This window comes from Nycticebus coucang, chromosome 18 (assembly GCF_027406575.1).
Source record: "Nycticebus coucang isolate mNycCou1 chromosome 18, mNycCou1.pri, whole genome shotgun sequence".
NCBI lineage: Eukaryota > Metazoa > Chordata > Mammalia > Primates > Lorisidae > Nycticebus > Nycticebus coucang.
This window is the reverse complement of record NC_069797.1, coordinates 73,528,602-73,547,557: the sequence shown is the minus strand read 5'-3', so window position 1 is coordinate 73,547,557 and position 18,956 is coordinate 73,528,602. Positions and strand designations below refer to the sequence as shown.

At 55.7% G+C, this 18,956-nt stretch overlaps 2 protein-coding genes across 4 annotated transcripts; one reads left to right on the top strand and one right to left on the bottom strand.

The window, feature by feature from the left end:
• Positions 1–446: 446 nt before the first annotated feature.
• Positions 447–10,013, bottom strand: OTOP2 (otopetrin 2). 2 transcript variants are annotated; one of them, XM_053570947.1, is made up of 7 exons: positions 9,523–10,013; positions 8,919–9,264; positions 8,317–8,453; positions 7,086–7,144; positions 6,567–6,700; positions 3,044–3,921; positions 447–893 (listed from the first exon to the last, which is right to left on the bottom strand). In XM_053570947.1, exons 2-7 carry the CDS (start codon positions 9,229–9,231, stop codon positions 723–725), a joined length of 1,692 nt encoding a protein of 563 aa, XP_053426922.1. In that variant the 5' UTR covers positions 9,232–9,264; positions 9,523–10,013; the 3' UTR covers positions 447–722. The 2 variants fall into 2 exon arrangements, with proteins under 2 accessions (XP_053426922.1, XP_053426924.1); XM_053570949.1 differs by lacking the exon at positions 9,523–10,013 and having other exon boundaries at positions 8,919–9,385.
• Positions 10,014–10,525: 512 nt separating this feature from the next.
• Positions 10,526–16,995, top strand: USH1G (USH1 protein network component sans). 2 transcript variants are annotated; one of them, XM_053570973.1, is made up of 2 exons: positions 10,526–10,864; positions 13,261–14,482. In XM_053570973.1, exons 1-2 carry the CDS (start codon positions 10,701–10,703, stop codon positions 14,480–14,482), a joined length of 1,386 nt encoding a protein of 461 aa, XP_053426948.1. In that variant the 5' UTR covers positions 10,526–10,700. The 2 variants fall into 2 exon arrangements, with proteins under 2 accessions (XP_053426948.1, XP_053426947.1); XM_053570972.1 differs by lacking the exon at positions 10,526–10,864 and adding an exon at positions 15,529–16,995 and having other exon boundaries at positions 13,244–14,478.
• Positions 16,996–18,956: the final 1,961 nt, after the last annotated feature.

The window sequence follows — 18,956 nt, the reverse complement described above, 5'->3', positions numbered from 1 at the left end:
GGACGGGTTTGAACCCACCAGCCTTGGTGTATGTGGCTGATGCTGTAACCACTGTGTTATGGGCACTGAGCCAGTACTTCCTAACCTTTCTCATGTCATGGGACAGATAAAAAGTATGATCATATGGACATATCACCTGGAGGTAAAGGGAAGAGGAAGGTGGCAGCCTGGGAATCCGTCCAGCTACTCCCAGCCACCCAGTTACCTGCTTTTTAGCTGGTCTGTAGCTCAGAGTTGGCTTACCCACTGAAAAGCTTAAGGCCTAAAAATCTCCAGGGGTCCTTCCACCTCTGATTCCCAAAATCCTCTCCTGTGATCATCTCAGATGAGGTGACTGAGACAACAAGTGGGGTACAGGGGCAAATCACAAGTTTATTGGCTCTCAGCTCCAGGCAGTGCACTGGCCAGGCCATAGGGCTGAGATTAGGGGTGGATCCCATGCCACTTCCAGATCTCACTTGGCCCTAGAAAGGTGGCTGGGAGAGGGCCCTCTCTCCCAGGCTCTGCCTGTGCCAGGGCCAGGCTAGGGTCCACAGGCATGTCCTGGTTGTGATTTAAAAACTCATTCTGGAAAAATAACTTTTTTGAAAAGTCCACTCTGTGCCTAGCAGGAGATGGGTGGCGATGTGGCTCCAGCTCAGGTTCATTCCTGGAGGGGGCTTTGAGGGGACACATGAGCTGACTGCCCTCTTGCTACTCGACCCATGTCTCTGCCAGTGGTGTCAGGATAGCACATAGACCTCCAGCAGGCTGGAGACAGCATGCATGCGGTAGAAGATGCCGAAAGGCAGGCAGATATTGACGATGGCTGCCCAGAGGGAGTAGCCATAGAATTCCACCTCCACCGTGTTGCTGAAGTGAGGGCGGGCCCCGAAGGCAGGCATGATCCACAGCTGTGTGGAGATAGAGCGTGTCAGGTTCTGGTCCATGACTGGTGCCTGTGGGTCATTTCTGTGGGGTTTGCTGGGGTGTGACTGGACGAGGTGCCTATCCATCTAGCTTGGTGGTCAGCGAGGGGTGGGTGTTGGTGAGTGGGCCACCTCCAGCATCTTGGGCAGGGACTAGCACTCTCTAAGGGGCAACTGAATTTGCCCTCCCCAGGCTAGGGGTCACCTCTCCTAAAACCTCAGCAGGGCCAAATGTAGGATGGGAGGGGAGAAGAGGTTTCAATAGCTGAAGACCCACAAACAGCTAAATCAGCAGCTGTTTCCTGGACAGCTGTGTGTAATGAGGGTACTGGGGGCAGAATCAGGTCCCAGGGCAGAGAGTTCAGGGTCCATCCAGAAAACTCCCCTACCCTGACCCTTCATGAGCCCTGCTCTCTTGTCTACTCCCACTGCTTACTCCCTCCCCTGGTATGGGAGGAGGTTGAAGCTGGAATCCTGCTTCACCTGTGGCTATGAGCACAGGTGGTTCAGGTGTGAGTAGGGAGCAAAGAACAAGGGCTTCTTACCCACCCGCACTCCCCCCCACCGCCCACCCATTAATTGTGTCCTTGGGCACATCCATCTCAGTCACGCCTGCCTCTGAGTCTGTTTCTGTCCTATCAAATGAGGGAGAAGATGATGATGCTGTTGGAGGCGATTCAGGCTCAGATACTGGGCAAGAACAGCCTCTCAGAAGGTGGCTCCCAGCCTGTAAGCCAGGAAGCCAGGCCTGGGTGGAAGGGGAAGTGGAGCTAGGGAAGGGGCTGGATGACTAAGCTGGCCCAAGACACGATGAGGTTTTGAGCCTTTTTACTTCTACTAGTAGTGTCAGAGATTGAGGAGCACACTTTTTTTTTCCTTTTTTTTTTTTGAGACAGAGCCTCAAAAAAAAAGGGGGGGGGTAAGAGTGCTATGGCATTACAGCTCACAGCAACCTCAAACTCTTATGCTTAAGTGATTCTCTTGCCTCAGCCTCCCAAGTAGCTGGGACTATAGGTGCTTGGCTATTTTTTGGTTTTAGTTGTCATTGTTGTTTGGCGGACCCAGGCTGGATTCGAACCCGCCAGCTCTGCTGTATGTGGCTGGCGCCTTACCCACTTGAGCTACAGGCACGGAGCTGGGGAGCACACTTTTTGAAAAGAGTGAAATTGACTCAGTTGGAAGGCTCCTGCCTGGGGTCATCCACAACTAAGGGGCTGAGAGCATTGAGGTTACCTGAAGGATGGGTGATATTCACTGTGGTATTTCACTAGGAATGCATCTCAGTTAGAGCTGTCAGTGTGATCTGGGGATGTTCTATATTGGCTTATACCCACATTATGTTTCTATATTAGGAATATTTTTCTATTGAAACTTATAGCTAAATGGACTATTTTTATACTGAGTGAAACCTTATTACAGGTGTTTTTTCTACTTGGAATGTACTCACATGGGCAAATATTTCTATACCAGAGATAATAATAATGAAATTATATTGGGACATTTCTATATTCTGGGATGTTTCTCTATTGGGGAGTACCTTCATTCTGAGTGTTTCTGCCAGGGGGTGTTTGCATATAGGGAGTGAGTTTGTTTTGGGTGAAGTCTGTTGTTCTTAATAGTTGGCTTATGTGAATCCAGAGGACGGGGCCGCTGCCATAGGTGCCCCCATCCCAGCCGGCTGCTACTGCACTCTGCTAACAGACCACTCACACGTACACTGATCTCTGCTACTTCCTGCTGCAGCTTCAATTATTCTGAGAAGCAGGCAGGTCACAAGTTCCCAGGAGCAATCACACCTCTCACCCAGAGGTGAGGGAGGCTGCCTTCTGAATCAGCTCTCAGCTCCCTCTCACCTCTGCCTGGCCCCCTGTCCGCATTCCCTGGGACCCCTCCAGCTCTGCCTAGATGCCAGAACCTGGGATTTCACTCTGTGTGTGCCCTGAGATTGCCATTGGTTGCAGCTGCAAGGCCTACAGCTGGCCCCCTCTAAACCTGCTCCTTCCCTAACAAGCTGTAAGATTGATTCTCAAGTGGACCGGGGCAAGACAGAGAAGGCTAAATGAATGAACCTGCAAGAGCGTCCTTCCTTGCCTCCCTTCCCCTTGGCCCACCCCTGTCTGTCCCAGGCTACTCACAATGACATTGCAGAGCAGGAGAAATAGGGAAATGTCTTTTAGGCACCGTCGTCTCCAGTGGCCCCTGGGGGCCAAGATGATGGCGGCTGCTTCCTGAGGGCCTGCTGGGCTGGGGCTAGACAGACTGGGGGTAGGTGGGTAGGTGGGCAAGGTGTGGAGGACGTCATGGTTGGCAAAGGTAAGGCCTTGGCAAGGCTCCTTGGGTGGATTTTCAGGAGGCTCAGCCCCTGGTGGTCCCCGATGGAGGCTCTCAATAATGAACACATTCTGGAAGGTGTGCTGAGCAATCATGAGCAGGGCGTGGGCTAGGTTGAGCCCTCCTAGCAGGTCCCTGGGTGTGCCTACCACCACGGCCACAATGGAGTAGTAGGAGATGGCATACTGGCCCAGGGCAGCACCCATCAGCAGGGCCACGTCCAAGGTGCGTGTGGGGTTCTTATGCTGGTCCATGGCTCGGCGGTCGAAACGGTAGATGACTGAGCCACTCAGGCTGACCAAGGTCATGAGTCCCAGACAGACAATGTTAAAACAGTAGTAGATGACCAGGGCCTGCTGGGTGTGGCCTTCCTCCCCACTCACTCGGACCTCGTAGGTGATGAAGACAGCCAGCCCCACCAAAAAGAGCATCAGGCCCAGGATTGGGCCAGCAAAAAAGGTCTCCCGGAAGAGGCTGACCTGGGTTGGTGTGTGGCCGTGGCCGTGGGTGGAGGCCAGCAGCCTGCCCACATTCTTCCACATGACGTAGAGCATGGTAGAAGCAAAGAGGCTGTACTCGATATTGAAGGGATATAGGTAGAAGTAGCCCTGCTGGAAGATCTGGCAGACGGCCGTGTTGCAGGGGCACGGGTCTCCTCCGACCGGGCTGCCCGCCCGCTCTGCTGCGGAAAGAGGGACACAGGGCTGGCCTGCCCTCTTGTCTTCCTAGAGATACCTCACCCCCAGCCTGTGACTTCAGTAAGGGCAGGGTCTCTGCCTATTATATTCCTCACTATATCCCAAACACCTTCCCAGGGCTTGGCATGTTCATTCAGTCCACAAACATTTGTTGAGCACCTACTGTGTTCCAGAGACTGTGGGACACATCAGTCTCCCCCCAAATCCCCAATATGAACCACAAAGCGGCTGGTGATGGCGGCTGCTTCCTGAGGGCCTGCTGGGCTGGGGCTAGCCAGACTGAGGGTAGGTGGGCAGGTGGGCAAGGTGTGGAGGACGACAGTTACTCCTGTTACTGTTACTCCATTACATCCCCCAGTCTCTTCCCACCCTGACTGCCTGAGCTAGAAGGTGGCCCTCTTTGGAACCCCTCAAGTTCTGCTCTTCTCGCAGCTCTCCTCAGCATCTGACTCAGCCCAGAGAGCCAACAGCCATGCCCAGGTCTCCACTGCGATCCCCTGTCACTTTTTTTTTTTTTTTTTTTGAGACAGAGTCTCACTTAGTCACCTTGGGGTTGAGTGCCATGGTGTCAAAGCTCACAGCAACGTCAAACTCAAAGGGCTGAAGTGATTCTCTTGCCTCAGCCTCCCGAGTAGCTGGGACTACAGGTACCTGCCACAACGCCTGCTTATTTCTTTTTTTTTTGTAGAGACAGTCTCACCTTATGGCCCTCGGTAGAGTGCCGTGGCCTCACACAGCTCACAGCAACCTCCAACTCCTGGGCTTAAGCGATTCTCCTGCCTCAGCCTCCCGAGTAGCTGGGACCACAGGCGCCGCCACAACGCCCAGCTATTTTTTGGTTGCAGTTTGGCCGGGGCCGGGTCTGAACCCGCCACCCTCGGCCCCGGTGCCCCACCGACTGAGCCACAGGCGCCGCCCACGCCTGGTTATCTTTTAGAGACGGGGTCTTGCTCTTGCTCAGGCTGGTCTTGAACTCCTGAGCTCAAGCAATCTGCCTGCCTTGGCCTCCCAGAGTACTGGGATTACAGCCCTGTGCCAAACTCTGAGACAGAGTCTTGCTCTGTCACCCTGGGTAGAATGCTGTGGCTCAAAACTGACAGCCCCTCCTGGGCTCAAGTGATCTTCCCATCTCAGCCTCCTGAATAGCTGGGACTACAGTGCCCACCATAACAACCTGGCTAGTTTTTCTATTTTAGTAGTGACAGGGTTTTGCTCTTGTTCAGGCTGGTCTTGAACTTCTGAGCTCAAGCAATCCACCTGTCTTGACATCCTAGAGTTGCTAGGATTACAGGGGTGAGCCACTGCACCTGGCCATTCTTGTTTTAGTTTGCACCACACTGAAAGAAACCTTGATTTGAATCCAGAGTACACTTTGCAGGATGCCTTGGGTCTTGACAAACATCTTTTTTCATCCTCAGAACTAACCCAGCTGGTTTTGCAGATGAAAAAACTGACGCTTATGTGGCACCTGTAGCTTAAGCAGCTAAGGTATCAGCCACTAGAGCTGGCAGGTTCGAATCCAGCCTGGGCCTGCCAAACAATGACAACTACAACCAAAAAATAGTTGGGCGTTGTGGTGGGCACCTGTAGTCCCAGCTACTCAGGAGGCTGAGGCAAGAGAATCGCTTAAGCCCCAGAGTTAGAGGTTGCTGTGAGCTGTGATGCCATGGCACTCTACCCAGGGCTATAGCTTGAGGCTCTGTCTCAAAAAAAAAAAAAGAAGAAGAAAAAACCTTGATGCTTGAGGAGGTAGTGTGACTTGTAATGGCAGAGCTAAAGCAAACTGCCTGACTTCCAACACCGAGGCAGGCGCCTCTCCAGTGGGCCTCTCATCAGTCCTACAGGCCATGGTGTTAAGTTGAGCACCTCCCTAGGTGGGCTGTAAGCATCCTCAGGAATCCTCTTTGTGTAAGGTAGTCCTCCTGGAGGGCTGGGGCCATATGAGGGTGCGTGTGTGTCTCTGTCATCTCATCTGGTCCTGACCTGTGGGGTCCTGAGAGAGGTCCAGAGAACTAGGACCGGGGATTGTGGACCCTGATTTTCCTTAGTATAGCATATTGATTAAAAGCAAGGATGGATCTGAATACCAGCACTTGGACTTTAAGCTTTGTGACCTTGGGCAATTTCTCCATACCTTAGTTTCTGTAAAACTGAAATATTAATACTAGCCATCTCATAGGGAACTTGCAAGGGTTGAATAGAACGTTGAAGACACTTGGCACAGTGCCTGACATATAGAGCTCAGTAAATGGCCAACACTGTCATCACAATGATTATTTCTCACCTTCCCCTCCTTTCTGGGCTCTCCAACTTGATCTCCTGTTCGTGCCACAGCACCACTCTGCCTTGCTTACCCTCCTCCCAGCTGGATCACCCTTGCCCTTTCTTTCTGAGTCCCTTCCTGGAGGGATGGAAACTGGACAATGGGGCCAGGGCTGCACCCTCAAGAGTGAGACGATGCCCTGATACTCCCAGGCCAGGTCACCTACATTATACTTCAGAGGTGGAGCCTAAAGCAGGAGGTCCCTGGCTTCCACCTTTACCTCCATGCCCCTCAAGGGCACAGGAGACAGATACTGCAAATCCACAAAGCACCCAAGTGCAGAGTCAGGGTTAAGGGGGAACTCACGGTCAGAGGCAAGTCGGGTGTGGCTGGTGTTGCTGTGAGCACTGGTGTAGGAGTGAGCCTGATGCACAGATTCATCCACCACAGCTGCCATCCAGATGGCTAGGTTAGTGGTGAGTGTGAACATGAGACCACACCTGTTTAGGGGGGGAGAGGCCAGTGACTCTTTGGCTGATCTCAGGTCCCTGGAGAAGTGGAGGTATGCTGAGAGATAGCACTGGGGAGTGAGAAAGCAGCAGGCCCTTTGTGCACAGGAAGCTGAATTTGGAAGGGACATTTATCCTGGTCAGGGTGCCAAGAGAGGGCTGGGGGGTATCCAAGGACTCAGGCTACTGCTGCTCCCTCCCACAGGGGAAAGGGCAAAGCACTGGTAGTGGAAGAAAGGCTAACTAAGCAAGAAGGCCTTGGCTGAAACTCCACCCGAGGGCAGAAAGAGGACCATGTCCCAGGTTGGAAAGCTTATTTCTCATGCAAGGTAAATGCTGGCACATGTGGGCACAGGTGTTGAGCTGCAGTTCTCACCGGGTCAGATCCAGGTGGACGTGAATACAGTCTTTAGCAGAGACCCAGAGAAAGTAAGTCTGTAGGAAAGAGAGTGGTGGGGGTCATTTATTCTACAGATGGGCAAAACTCCAGGGCATCCATGTCCACACCCAATACTGTGTTCTCTCTGGCCCAAGAGCCCTATATGAAGTTACTGAGTTTATTTTAGCCTTACAGAATGAGACAGCGAGTGCTGTCTCTTTCTTTTCTATGATATAGTTTGTATAGCAAAGTGGTTCTCTGTTCCTTAAAGTTTTACAAAATTCCACCTGTAAAACTCTCTGATCTTGGTGAGATCTTTTTGTGGAGTGGGATGGGATCAAGTAGATTTTTGACTACCTAGTTATTCCTGGGGACAAGGCTAGCTGCAGGCTAGGTCCTGCTCAGAATAGAGTCTGTGATGACTTCCTACCTCCCTCTGGCAAGCCTCTTTGTCACCCTGTAAAGTCTTGCTCTTGTCTGGCTGCCAGGGAATCCCTGCTATGGTATTTATTGATGTGGGGTATTTAAATCTTCTTTTTACCTGAGTATTCTTCAAACTCATAAAAGGTAAAAGGTTAAAACTATATAAATGCCAAAACCATACATGTATTGAATTGTGGGAACTTGGGTAGCTGGGGTGATGATTCAGGGGAGGGCACCATCCATGTGATCATTCTGGTCATGATAGAGGCTGGGGTCTGTTCTGGTCCCATGTAAGACCAGTTTTCTCTAAGCTCAACCAGAAGATCTTTCAAAAAGTCTTGTTTATGCAATAACAACATTAAAATGAACTTGTTTGAAAAATCCAAGCTACAGGATACCCCATTTCCTGAACAAATATAAAAGATAGAGGCCAAGGCTGAGGCCAAACCAGCCTTGCCTACGGCAGGACCCTGGGCTGACACTGATGCCATCTACAGGCACCCAAGGAGGGCAGGCCAGGTTCTAGGAGACGGGCTGGCTGTCACAACTCACACCTCCTAAGTGTTAACTACTGGCACTGTTAGGTTGAAATGAAATTGCAGAGCTCTAAGTAGGAGCTCACATTTGAATATTACTTCATTAGGAAGTGCTTCCACATTTATGGGTCCACATGACTCTCACTTCACTCCTACCCCCAGTTGACCTAACTGCTCAGGGTGGAAGGGGTGGGGTGTGGCTCAGGTCTCCTGTGCCCGTGCCAAGTGTTGGCTTCTTCCCACCATGGAGGGACAATCCTTCCACCCACCTGGACAATGACAAACATAGCCTGGATGAGTGGGTGCAGGATCTTGATGGCTGACTGACACTCAAAGAAACTGGAGTAGTAGCCGGTCTTGAAGACATCCATGACAAGTGTGCAGATCCCAAACAGCACCAGCCCACCTGGGGATGGGGGGGGAGTGGTGGTGGATCAGGGGGGCAGGACAGAGGCTTGTAGAGCTGAGAATGGGGGCCAGAGGGGTGGGTGGATGGGTGCGTGGTTGCATGGCTGGCTGAGCAGGGAGGGTGGGAGGATGGATGGATAAATGGATGGACAGATGGAGTACATAGCTCAGTGGATGTATGGGTGGATGTCTTCGCTGACTCCGTCCCCCATCTTTGGGCTTTATAGACAAGGGCCTTGACTGAGCTCTTTCAATAGTTGCTGTCTTCTGGTTCTAGTCCCACCACCAGCCCTCTGCCCCTCTGCCTCCTCCAGTCCTCAGACAAGGCAATGGCGTTCCCCTTCCCTCAACTGCGGCCCACCTTACGGTCAGCCACATCTAGTCTTCCCGCAAGAACTTCTCATGCCCCAAACCGCGGCTCCCGCTGTGTCCACCCCGCCCCCACTCCCACCTCCCCTGGTACCTCGGAGCCAGATGGGGCCGGCGTGCGCATCCCGGTAGGGCACCGCGTCGGGGCAGCGCACGGTGCGGAGGAGGTAGAAGAGTACCCAGAGCGCGGCGAGCAGCATCATCGCCGTGAGCAGGGCGAACACGTCGGTGTCGTATACCGCCACCTTGTTGAAGGCTCCGCCGCTGATGAGCGTGCAGGCAAGGAGCAAAACGTTCACGGCCAGCAGCACCGACAGCAGGCGGCCTCCCTTCTTCCACACCTCGCGGTGGCCCGCCTGCGGCGCTGGCAGGCTCTCTTTAAGGCCCGAGGCCAGCTCCTCGGACATGGTGGGGGCGAAGGTAGGAGGCTGGACGTATCACTGTGGGAAAGGAGAGGATAGGACCCTACGTCAACACGGATGGCTCTCTCTCCTCCATCTTATGCTTAGCTTTGGGGATCAGGGAGTTCTTACTCCAAGGGTGGGGGCTACAGGTGCCGGAGGAAGCGCCAGGGGGAAACCAGAGCCTGCCCCTCTTGTGCTCGAGGGGAAAGAAAGGAGAAATAGCAGCACTCGCTGAGACCCCGTCCAAGGTCCCTGCTCCCCAAATCCGACCGCCCTCTGACCCGGGACACCCACCTGGCTGGGCCGAGAGGCTGCGGAACGATGGGGGTCAGGGGGCAGCGAGCGACTGTTCTCTCCCACGCCGGGCTGGACGGACGCTTTATACCCAGGAGGGCAGGGTGATTTACAGCCGCAGGGGCTTGGCTCCATAAACCTCTCAGTCCCATTCACATGATCCATCTTTTCTCCCAGCTGAAATTTAGGGAAGTGAGCGCAGGAGCCCGATAAGGTTAGATTTATATTTACCCATTAAGAGGCCCGGCCAGACTCGAGCACGGGCCTGCACTGCGGCACCAAGAGGGCACCCCGCCCCCAGTGCCCACTGGCGCGCAGCATTCCTGGCCGCCCAGAACCCAGACAGCTGATGCCCAAGAAACGTCCCAGGATCTGCAGACACCCGGACGGCCTTCCAGCCCCGGCAGACCCTATATCTTTGTGTTTCTCTATTGCTGCCCTGAGATCTGGACCCTAGTTTCCCTTTGCTCGACGGCTTTCGGCGTGATTGAAATTCCTTCTTCCTCTGTCCCTCCCACGATCCCCTGCTCTGCTGTAAGCTGCCAAGTCTGGGGCTTGAGTACGAAGTTGCCACGAGGCGAGCCGAGTCTCCTTCTAGTCCTCCAGCGCCACCTGCTGGAGCGGGGCTGACCCACTACGGGGTGGCGCCAGGGACTGGCGAGTGCAACTCGCTGTCTTGATCCACGGCACCCGGTTTAAGCCCACTGTCCTACCCCTTCGCCCTGCCCTTCATACATTCCCCAGCTCTTGGCCTGTTCCTTTGATGGGTGGAGCCACAGCGCCAGGGCTCTGCTGAGGATGGACCAGAACCCTCCCCAGACTGGGTTTCACGGTCTGAAGTGCCCAGCGCTGTGGTGGGCACTTTTGGAGTGAGGGTAGGACATCGCGTGGGTCACCCCTGTGCGCTGAGAGACAGGGTGTTTAGGACCCAGGGGAAGCCCAGGGCGACTCCCCGGGCAGCCGGAGATCTCCCCCCGCCTCCCCTTCGGTGAGCAGCTCAGATGTCGCGGTAGCCCGGCTCTGGCCTCCAGACCCTCCGTCTGCGGCAGCGGGGGCTGGGGCCCAGCCGCTGCTCAGCCCCCTCCTCCAACCTCATGCCTCAGCTCTAACCCCACCGCCCTCCCCCTGCGGGGGGCATTTCATCGTACCCCCTGCCCGTCCCGTCCAAGCCGGGCACCATGAACGACCAGTACCACCGGGCAGCCCGGGATGGCTACCTGGAGCTCCTCAAGGAAGCCACCCGGAAGGAGCTGAATGCCCCTGACGAGGATGGCATGACCCCCACTCTCTGGGCTGCCTACCATGGCAACCTGGAGTCCCTGCGCCTCATCGTGAGCAGAGGGTGAGTACCTCTCTTCTCAACCCCTCAGAGGAGAGCCTCCCAGGCTGCCCAGCCGCCTGAGACAACCCTAGACTCCACAGCATCTTTTTTTTTAGAGAGACAGAATCTCACTTTATCACCCTTTGTAGAGTGCTGTGGTGTCACAGCTCACAGCAACCTCCAACTCATGGGTTTAGGCGATTCTCTTGCCTCGGCCTCCTGAGTAGCTGGGAGTACAGGTGCCTGCCATAATGCAGGGCTATTTTTTTTGTTGCAGTTTGGCTGGGGCTGGGTTTGAACCCACTACACTCGGTATTTGGGGCCGGCACCCTACCCACTGAGCCACAGGTGTCACCCTCCACAGCATCTTTTATCCCCTCCTCTGAGCCCTCTTTCCTTTATGGACAGATCCTAAGGTGGGACCTTGGAACCTGGCATTCGTTGGGGAGTCACACGTGGAGGGGGACACAAGTGGAAGCATGTGACGCCTGTGACCTGGATGTGGGGCTAAGAGGAAAAACTGGGACTGGGGGGCCCATGATGAGAGAGTAGGTTGCTGTAGGGAGAGGAAGGTGGGTGAGATCTCCTGGGTAGGGGTCACCTGGAAGAAAGAATGAGGGGTGTAGTGAGAACAGAGAGGAGGCTGAGAAGTCTGAGGGGTCAGCAGTGAGGACTAGAAAAGGAGGGGCTCTGTATTGCCCCCTCCCCATCCTGGGATTCAGGGGCTTTCCCCGCCAGCACCCACACCTCCCATCAGGCCAGGTCTCAACCAGCTCTCTGTCAACCTGCTCATCCTTGGGATTTATGGGCCCTGTCCACAGTACCAAATGTCACTGCTTCATCTACCGCATTAACTCTCTCTGCACCCCACCACCACTGCAGGGCACAGCTAAGCAATGGAGAGGCTGTGATATGCTGCTTCTTGCAGGGGTGTCTCTCCCCTCAATCTCCCCTTGGAGTTGTCCTGGGGGGAGGGGTGGGCAAGGTGTCAGGGCCAGCAAAGGATTGGGAGGTAGCAAGTGAAGGATTCAGCCCAGGGCTACTGAAGTAGGTTCCTCAGGGCTAAGTCACACTCCTGCGAACAACTCCCCACCCCCAACAGTTTTGTAAAGAGAAGTCAGGTTGGGCTGGACACCAGGGTGGCCCAGATAGGACATCGGTGGCAGGGATGCCCCAGGAGGGTTAATATGAATGTCTGAGGCCTTGAGGCTGAGGTGCCAGGCACGTGGTAGGTGGGGGAACCCCTCTCCCCCTCTCTCTGGGCTGCCTCTTGGGCCCAGAAGCAGGCAGTTGAGCCACATTCCAAGACTTACCAGCCCCTCTCCACCCCAGAAGGGCACACAGCAATGTGGCCCTCTACCCCCCCTTCAGAAAGGTTCATGGGAGAAGAGGGTTCCCCTTTGGTAGACCAACCCCCCAACACCTACAGAGGCTAGGATTGGTGCTCCTGGGTGGCAGGCAGATGCAGGGGAGCTCCTCCCCACATTGTCCTGTGGGACTTGGCACCCAGCAGGGCAGACTGAGGAGGGGCTGTGTGGGAGCTGTGGAGACAAGGGAGTGATTCTTCCCCCAGCCCTGGGGGGTGGCCTGGTGGCCTCATTAGCAGTGAGGGGCAGGGGTGTTGTGCTGGGCCCTGAGAGAGGGAGAGCTCTGGAGGAGCCAGCAGGAGCCTGCCCTATGGAGGGGGGCACAGTCTGGTGTGGAGGATGCTTGAAGGGGTGATCTGGGCCCCTGGACAAGCCCAAGTCAGCCAGCCTCACAGGGCTCTGGAAGATGGGGCAGTCCAGAGATGCGAGGGGGAGGGCTGCCTGCAGGGCACAGGCAACCAAGGTACCTCCTCCTCCTTGCAGTCCTGGCTGCCCCCACACTCCCCTCTTGGCCCAGGCCAAGGCCCGACACCTGTGCTCACACTCAGGCTTGCCAGGCCTGGCCCTGCTCCCTGGCGATATGGCTGTGCCCACAGACACACAAGCACACAACTCACACATGCACAAGGATCAGGCCCAGCACACACCACCCTCTTGTCCTCTTTAACGGTCACTCCACAACACACGGCCACATTCATCACCACCTGCCTAGAGACCCAGACTCCCCTGGCCCACCACCTCTCAGAGCCAGCTCCCCGCTGGGCGCCATGAATAATTCACTCCTTTCTCTCCGGGCATCAAATATTTATCCCCTGAGATTCCCAGCCCTTGGTTATCTTGGGGAAGGCCCCGCCCTAGCCCCGCCTCCTCTGTTGCCCAACCCCCTGCCTGCCTGTGGCCTTTTCCCCCCAGGGCTCTCTCTATGGCCCTTTGGTGGCTCTGACCTGCTGTCTTTTGGAGTCAGAGAGGTCTCAGGCCTCAGGTCCCCCCTGTGGCCTGCTGAGCCTGCGGGGAAGCTCAGCCTGCCCTCCCTGCCCACTCTCCCTGCAGGGGTGACCCAGACAAGTGTGACATCTGGGGCAACACGCCCCTGCATCTGGCAGCTTCCAATGGCCACCTGCACTGCCTGTCCTTCCTGGTGTCCTTCGGGGCCAACATCTGGTGCCTGGACAACGACTACCATACGCCGCTGGACATGGCCGCCATGAAGGGCCACATGGAGTGCGTGCGCTACCTGGACTCCATCGCGGCCAAGCAGAGCAGCCTTAACCCCAAGCTGGTGGGCAAGCTGAAGGACAAGGCCTTCCGCGAGGCCGAGCGGCGCATCCGCGAGTGCGCCAAGCTGCAGCGCAAGCACCACGAACGCATGGAGCGGCGCTACCGGCGCGAGCTGGCCGAGCGCTCCGACACGCTCAGCTTCTCCAGCCTCACGTCCAGCACCCTGAGTCGCCGGCTGCAGCACCTGGCTCTGGGCAGCCACCTGCCCTACTCGCAGGCCACGCTGCATGGCACCTCCAGGGGCAAGACCAAGATCCAGAAGAAGCTGGAGCGGCGCAAGCAAGGCGGCGAGGGCACCTTCAAGATCTCTGAGGACGGCCGCAAGAGCGTCCGCTCGCTCTCGGGCCTGCAATTGGGCAGCGACGTGATGTTCGTGCGCCAGGGCACCTACGCCAACCCTAAGGAGTGGGGCCGCGCCCCGCTCCGGGACATGTTCCTCTCGGATGAGGACAGCGTCTCCCGTGCCACGCTGGCGGCCGAGCCTGCCCACTCGGAGGTCAGTACCGACTCAGGCCATGACTCCCTGTTTACCCGCCCCGGCCTGGGCACCATGGTTTTCCGCAGGAACTACTTGAGCAGCGGGCTGCATGGGCTGGGCCGCGAGGATGGGGGGCTGGACGGGGCGGGCACGCCGCGGGGTCGGCTGCAGAGCTCCCCCAGCCTGGACGACGACAGCCTGGGCAGTGCCAACAGCCTGCAAGACCGCAGCTGCGGGGAGGAGCTGCCCTGGGACGAGCTGGACTTGGGCTTGGACGAGGACTTGGAGCCCGAGACAAGCCCGCTGGAGACCTTTTTGGCCTCCCTGCACATGGAGGAGTTTGCTGCCCTCCTGCGGCAGGAGAAGATCGACCTGGAGGCGCTGATGCTGTGCTCTGACCTGGACCTCCGCAGCATCAGCGTCCCCCTGGGGCCGCGCAAGAAGATCTTAGGGGCAGTGCGGAGGCGGAGGCAGGCGCTGGAGCGCCCGCCTGCCCTGGAGGACACAGAGTTGTGAGTGCCTGGCCTGGGGTGTGGGATGGACGATGGAGGTTGGAAGGCCCCTAGGGAGGAGTGATCTTCCTGTTCAGGAGTGGGTGGGGGATAATGTCATGTTTCCTAAAGATCTGAGCCACCACCAATTCCAAGAAGCCCCACTATTTTATTTGCCACCAGCTCAGAAAACAAAAAAAAAAAAACAACAAAAAACCCTGCCAATTTAATCATCACTGGAGGCATTCATATTACAACTATCATAAAATGCACCTCGAATTTGGCAATGTGGAAAAATAGGTGTCTTAGTGTCCATGAGATACAGTAGCCACAGTAATTACAGCCGGGATGTTTTTGAGTGTTCCCACTTCCCAGGTATTGGGCTGTGCTCTTGAACAAGTCCTCTCGTTTAATGTCACCAAGCTCCCCGGTGCAGTGGACTGTACCATCCCCATTTTTGGAAAGGAGCTCAGAGTATAGGCTCAAAGGGTTAGAATAGCTCACTCTTGGGTCCTCCAGCTGCCCTGTGTGGAGCTGTGCCTGATCCCTGGTGGTTCTGGAGCCTGGGAACAAGGAGACTCCTGGAGGATGGAAGGTGTGGCAGTCGAGTGGACAGATCCTCTCCATTGCCTTAGGTATTTTATTTGCTGTCCTGGAACCCTGCAGGAACATGCACAAATGCTCCCAATAGGGCCAACAGCACCGTGAAGGCAGAGTTGGCGGCTTGTTCAAATAGCCACTACACTGGCCTCCTCCACACTGCTTGTGCTGTTGATGGCTCCCTACCATGGCCCCTCCCGCATGGAATCCCTGGAGCCCAGCAAAAACTGCCCCTTCTTAGGTATCTATGGCCTTTACCCAGAATGGCTGAGGCGGGGATGGTGTGAAGAGGCAGGCTGGCTTACCGTCTGGGGAATGGAGGGATCACCTTAGGCTGGTGTCCCCCATCTCTGACCATCAGCCCTGCCTAGAGAGGGGAGGGTGACTTATCCAAATGGCTGGTCCTGCTTGAAAATGATGTTTGCAAAGGAGGCCCTCATCTGAGGTCTGTTTCTATCTCTTCCTCCACAGATAACCAGGGGCTCCTCTCCTCAGACCAAAATGAATTGCAAGTTGCCACAATCCTCAACAGTGGGACCCTAAAGGGGTCCCTGAAGTCCTCACAGCTGCCAGCCCTGCAGCCCCCCTTCCCCAAGAGCAAGGTCAACTCCTTTGAAAGCCTGTCCACACCCTGAAGCAGAGGCTGTGGCCTGGAGGCACCCAGAGGGGCATCCCAGAGCACATCTGAGGGCTCCCCTGAACCACCCCATCTGAGCAGCCCTAAGGGACATGTGGCTATGTGGAAGGCCAGCCTCAGAGGGAGGGTGAGGTACCAGAGCTGGATGGAAGAGTGTGAGAGGGGTAAGGGCCCATGGCCTGTCCCAGGCACCATGGTCTCTCCCAGCCCTGCTGCAAAGGGCCTGTTTTGTCTGCTCAGGCTGGAGACTTGCTCACCTATATTTTTGTGACGGGAAGAGTTTGGGCTGCCTCCCTTTCCCCATACACCCAGAGGGGAGGCTCCCCAGATAGACTCTTCAGCCAAATACCTTTTTCAATCCCCACCCCATGGCCCGTGGAGCTGCATAGCCAGGTTGGGTGGCACCCTTTCTGGCTGTCCCTGGGCACAGACCAGCCTGTTCTCTTCCAGCCTTCCCCTCCTTCTTTGTGCAGCCTCATCCCCCCAGGGACCCCAGAGGGCTGGATGCTAGATGCAAGGTGCTAGTCCAACAGTCTGCAGTATTATAGCCCTCAGGCCTGGTGGCACGTGCTGGCCTAGAGAAGGACAGCTGCCAACTGCCCCAGAGTCTCCTAGGCCTGAGACAGGCAAAGATGGGGCTGGCTGCGTGTCAGGCCTAATGTGGGCAAGTCCTGAGATGTGATACTGAAGGAGGTGGATAATCCAAACTGCTGACTATCCTCAGGTTCCCAGGGCTATGTGTGTGTGCACTGGGGGTTGGTTAGTGGGTTTCCATAGAGCTCTGAAAGGACTGGGCTGCTTCATAATTCTGCATGGATTGTGGGTGAGTGACAGCTCACTCATGTCCCAGCTCTGTGATAGAGGTGAGGCCAGGAGAAAGGCCAGCCCAAAGGCCTTTGTCCTCAGAGCTCGTCAGCCAGATTAAGGGCACATTCCCACCCCACAGAGTTGTGCCCTTCCATCCATGTCATCAGTGGACCCTCTGTCACTTGGGAAACAGCCCCTGCTGGGGGCAAGGCCATAGCCTAGCTCCTCCCTGGGCCCCCTTGACTGGGGCAAGGGTGAGAGCCTCCAATAGCCTCTCTCTGGTCTCTCTGTGGGGGGCCCCATCCACACACATGCCTAGAGCTGGGGGCACGAAGGAGGTGGTCCTTGTGCCACTGCAGGACACTCAGAACTTGGCTGCCTGCCACTGCCACCAGAGCCCACCCAAGCCCTTCTCCCTGTTTGCTGGGCCTGAGCCTGGGGCCACCTGAAGTGCCGACTCTTTTTTCCTGGAGCCCCAGGTGCTTTCTTTTCTGTTCCTGATCCACATACTGCCTCAGCCCCTCCCAGGTCTCCCGGTGCGAGAAGGGACGGGCTCTGGGGTCCCCACCACTGTACCACCGACCCCTCCCTCAGGCTCATTATCACTTTTATAGAGAATGTTTTACATCGTTGTCATGCCTGTGTTGTGTTCTTTAATCTTTTGGGGGGTGGGTGGGGGTGGGAGAAGGTTTTTTCTGTGCCTGTGAGGGTTGGGTCCTATTCCCTGAAGGGGTCCCCAAGCTCCCACCTCAAGCATCTCTGCAGGGATCACTTTGCCTATCCATGGGCCTTTGGCTTGCTCTTCTAGCTCTGTCCAGAGTGAGGGGCCATAGAGAGGCAGGTTAGGATAACCAGGGGCAGGAGAGGCCCCCCAGCTGAGCCAGAGTCCAACCTGTTTCCAGGCCCTGCAGCTGCTGAGGGCAGGAACACGCTTCTTTTCCCACCAGCACCTTCCTGGGCTTTTCCAGGGATGGGTAGAAGCCATGCTGGTGCAGGGCTGCCACCTGTCACCTAGGCTCTGGGCTTTTTACCCTGGGGAAGGCTCCAGAGAGGCTCTGTTTCCCTGATCACTGCATACAAGTATTGGACAGCCTGATTTAGAGCCCTGTTTTCTCCTAGGGTTGAGCTCCTTAAGCTGGCAGACAGCGGGGTGTTTTTTCAGTCAAATTTGGGAAAGGGCCCCAGAGTCACCTTGCTTCTGTTCCCTGAGGATGCTGGGTCAAGAGGAGTTCAAGGGCGGCGCCTGTGGCTCAGTCGGTAAGGCGCTGGCCCCATATACGGAGGGTGACAGGTTCAAACCCAGCCCCGGCCAAACTGCAACCAAAAAATAGCCGGGCGTTGTGGCAGGCGCCTGTAGTCCCAGCTACTTGGGAGGCTGAGGCAAGAGAATCCCTTAAGCCCAGGAGTTGGAGGTTGCTGTGAGCTGTGTGAGGCCATGGCACTCTACCGAGGGCCATAAAGTGAAACTCTGTCTCTACAAAAAAAAAAAAAAAAAAAAAAGAGGAGTTCAAGACAGTCCCCTTTTTGCACTTCAATCACAAAGGTCCACAGGGTGTCAGTGCAAGGTTGCCTAGCAACCATCCAGAGGTTCTGGGCTACCACCATCCACGTTACAGATGGAGAAAACAAGGCCAACAAATGGGGAGGTCCAGACTCAAGACTCAGGCTGCCAAGGGAGCCAAAAAGACCCGATTCCCCGTGCCACGCCCCATGGTGGGTGTCCTGTGACCCCTGCTGGCCATCCTTGTCACTTCACCTACCTCACGAAGGATCTGCTGGTCCTTGATGCAGTGATCCTAAGAAGGACATGGAGTGAGGAGGATTCTCAGTGAGGAGACAGAGTGGATGGGAGCTTCAGTGTCCAGGCAGAGACTAAACGGAAGCAGCGTGACGGGGGTCTTCACCGGCCAGCGTGGCTCGAGGTTGGAAGCCTGGGGCCTGGGAACAGGAGCGACTTCAGGGAGCCTGAGGGATGTTAAACACAAGCAAAGGGAAGAATCTTAAGTGAAAGGGACTCAACTTTCCTGATTCATTCTCCTAAAAATTTAGATCAAAGCCACGGACATTCTAAAAGTTTAGAATAGTCAATGGTTCTTTTGGGATTGGAATCTGGTAAAAATAGGGACTCTTTTCCTGGAAAAATTCATATGCAACGTTGCTCGTAATTCCAGGCAGCTCAAGGGGCCAAAGAGCCGGGAGAGGTCCAGGGACTCCATGGATTAGGAAGCTTTCCTTAGGTGGGCGGCACCTGTGGCTCAGTGGGTAGGCGCCGGCCCCATATACCAAGGGTGGCGGGTTCAAACCTGGCCCTGGCAAAACTGTGACAAAAAAATAGCCTGGTGTGGTGGGCGGCTGTAGTCCCAGCTACTCTGGAGGCTGAAGCAAGAGAATTACCTAAGCCCAGGAGTTGGAAGTTGCTGTGAGCTGTGATGCCACAGCACTTTACTGAGGGTGA

Bases quoted from the DNA above. Each gene is read 5' to 3' on its own strand.
- OTOP2 (XM_053570947.1), bottom strand. From the start codon at position 9,231: ATGTCCGAGGAGCTGGCCTCGGGCCTTAAAGAGAGCCTGCCAGCGCCG. The intron at 7,145-8,316 runs GTGGGTGGAAGG...TCTTTCCTACAG, and splicing joins CTATGTTTGTCATTGTCCAG to ACTTACTTTCTCTGGGTCTC. The intron at 3,922-6,566 runs GTGAGTTCCCCC...CTCTTTCCGCAG, and splicing joins CACCCGACTTGCCTCTGACC to CAGAGCGGGCGGGCAGCCCG.
- USH1G (XM_053570973.1), top strand. From the start codon at position 10,701: ATGAACGACCAGTACCACCGGGCAGCCCGGGATGGCTACCTGGAGCTC. The intron at 10,865-13,260 runs GTGAGTACCTCT...CTCTCCCTGCAG, and splicing joins CGCCTCATCGTGAGCAGAGG to GGGTGACCCAGACAAGTGTG.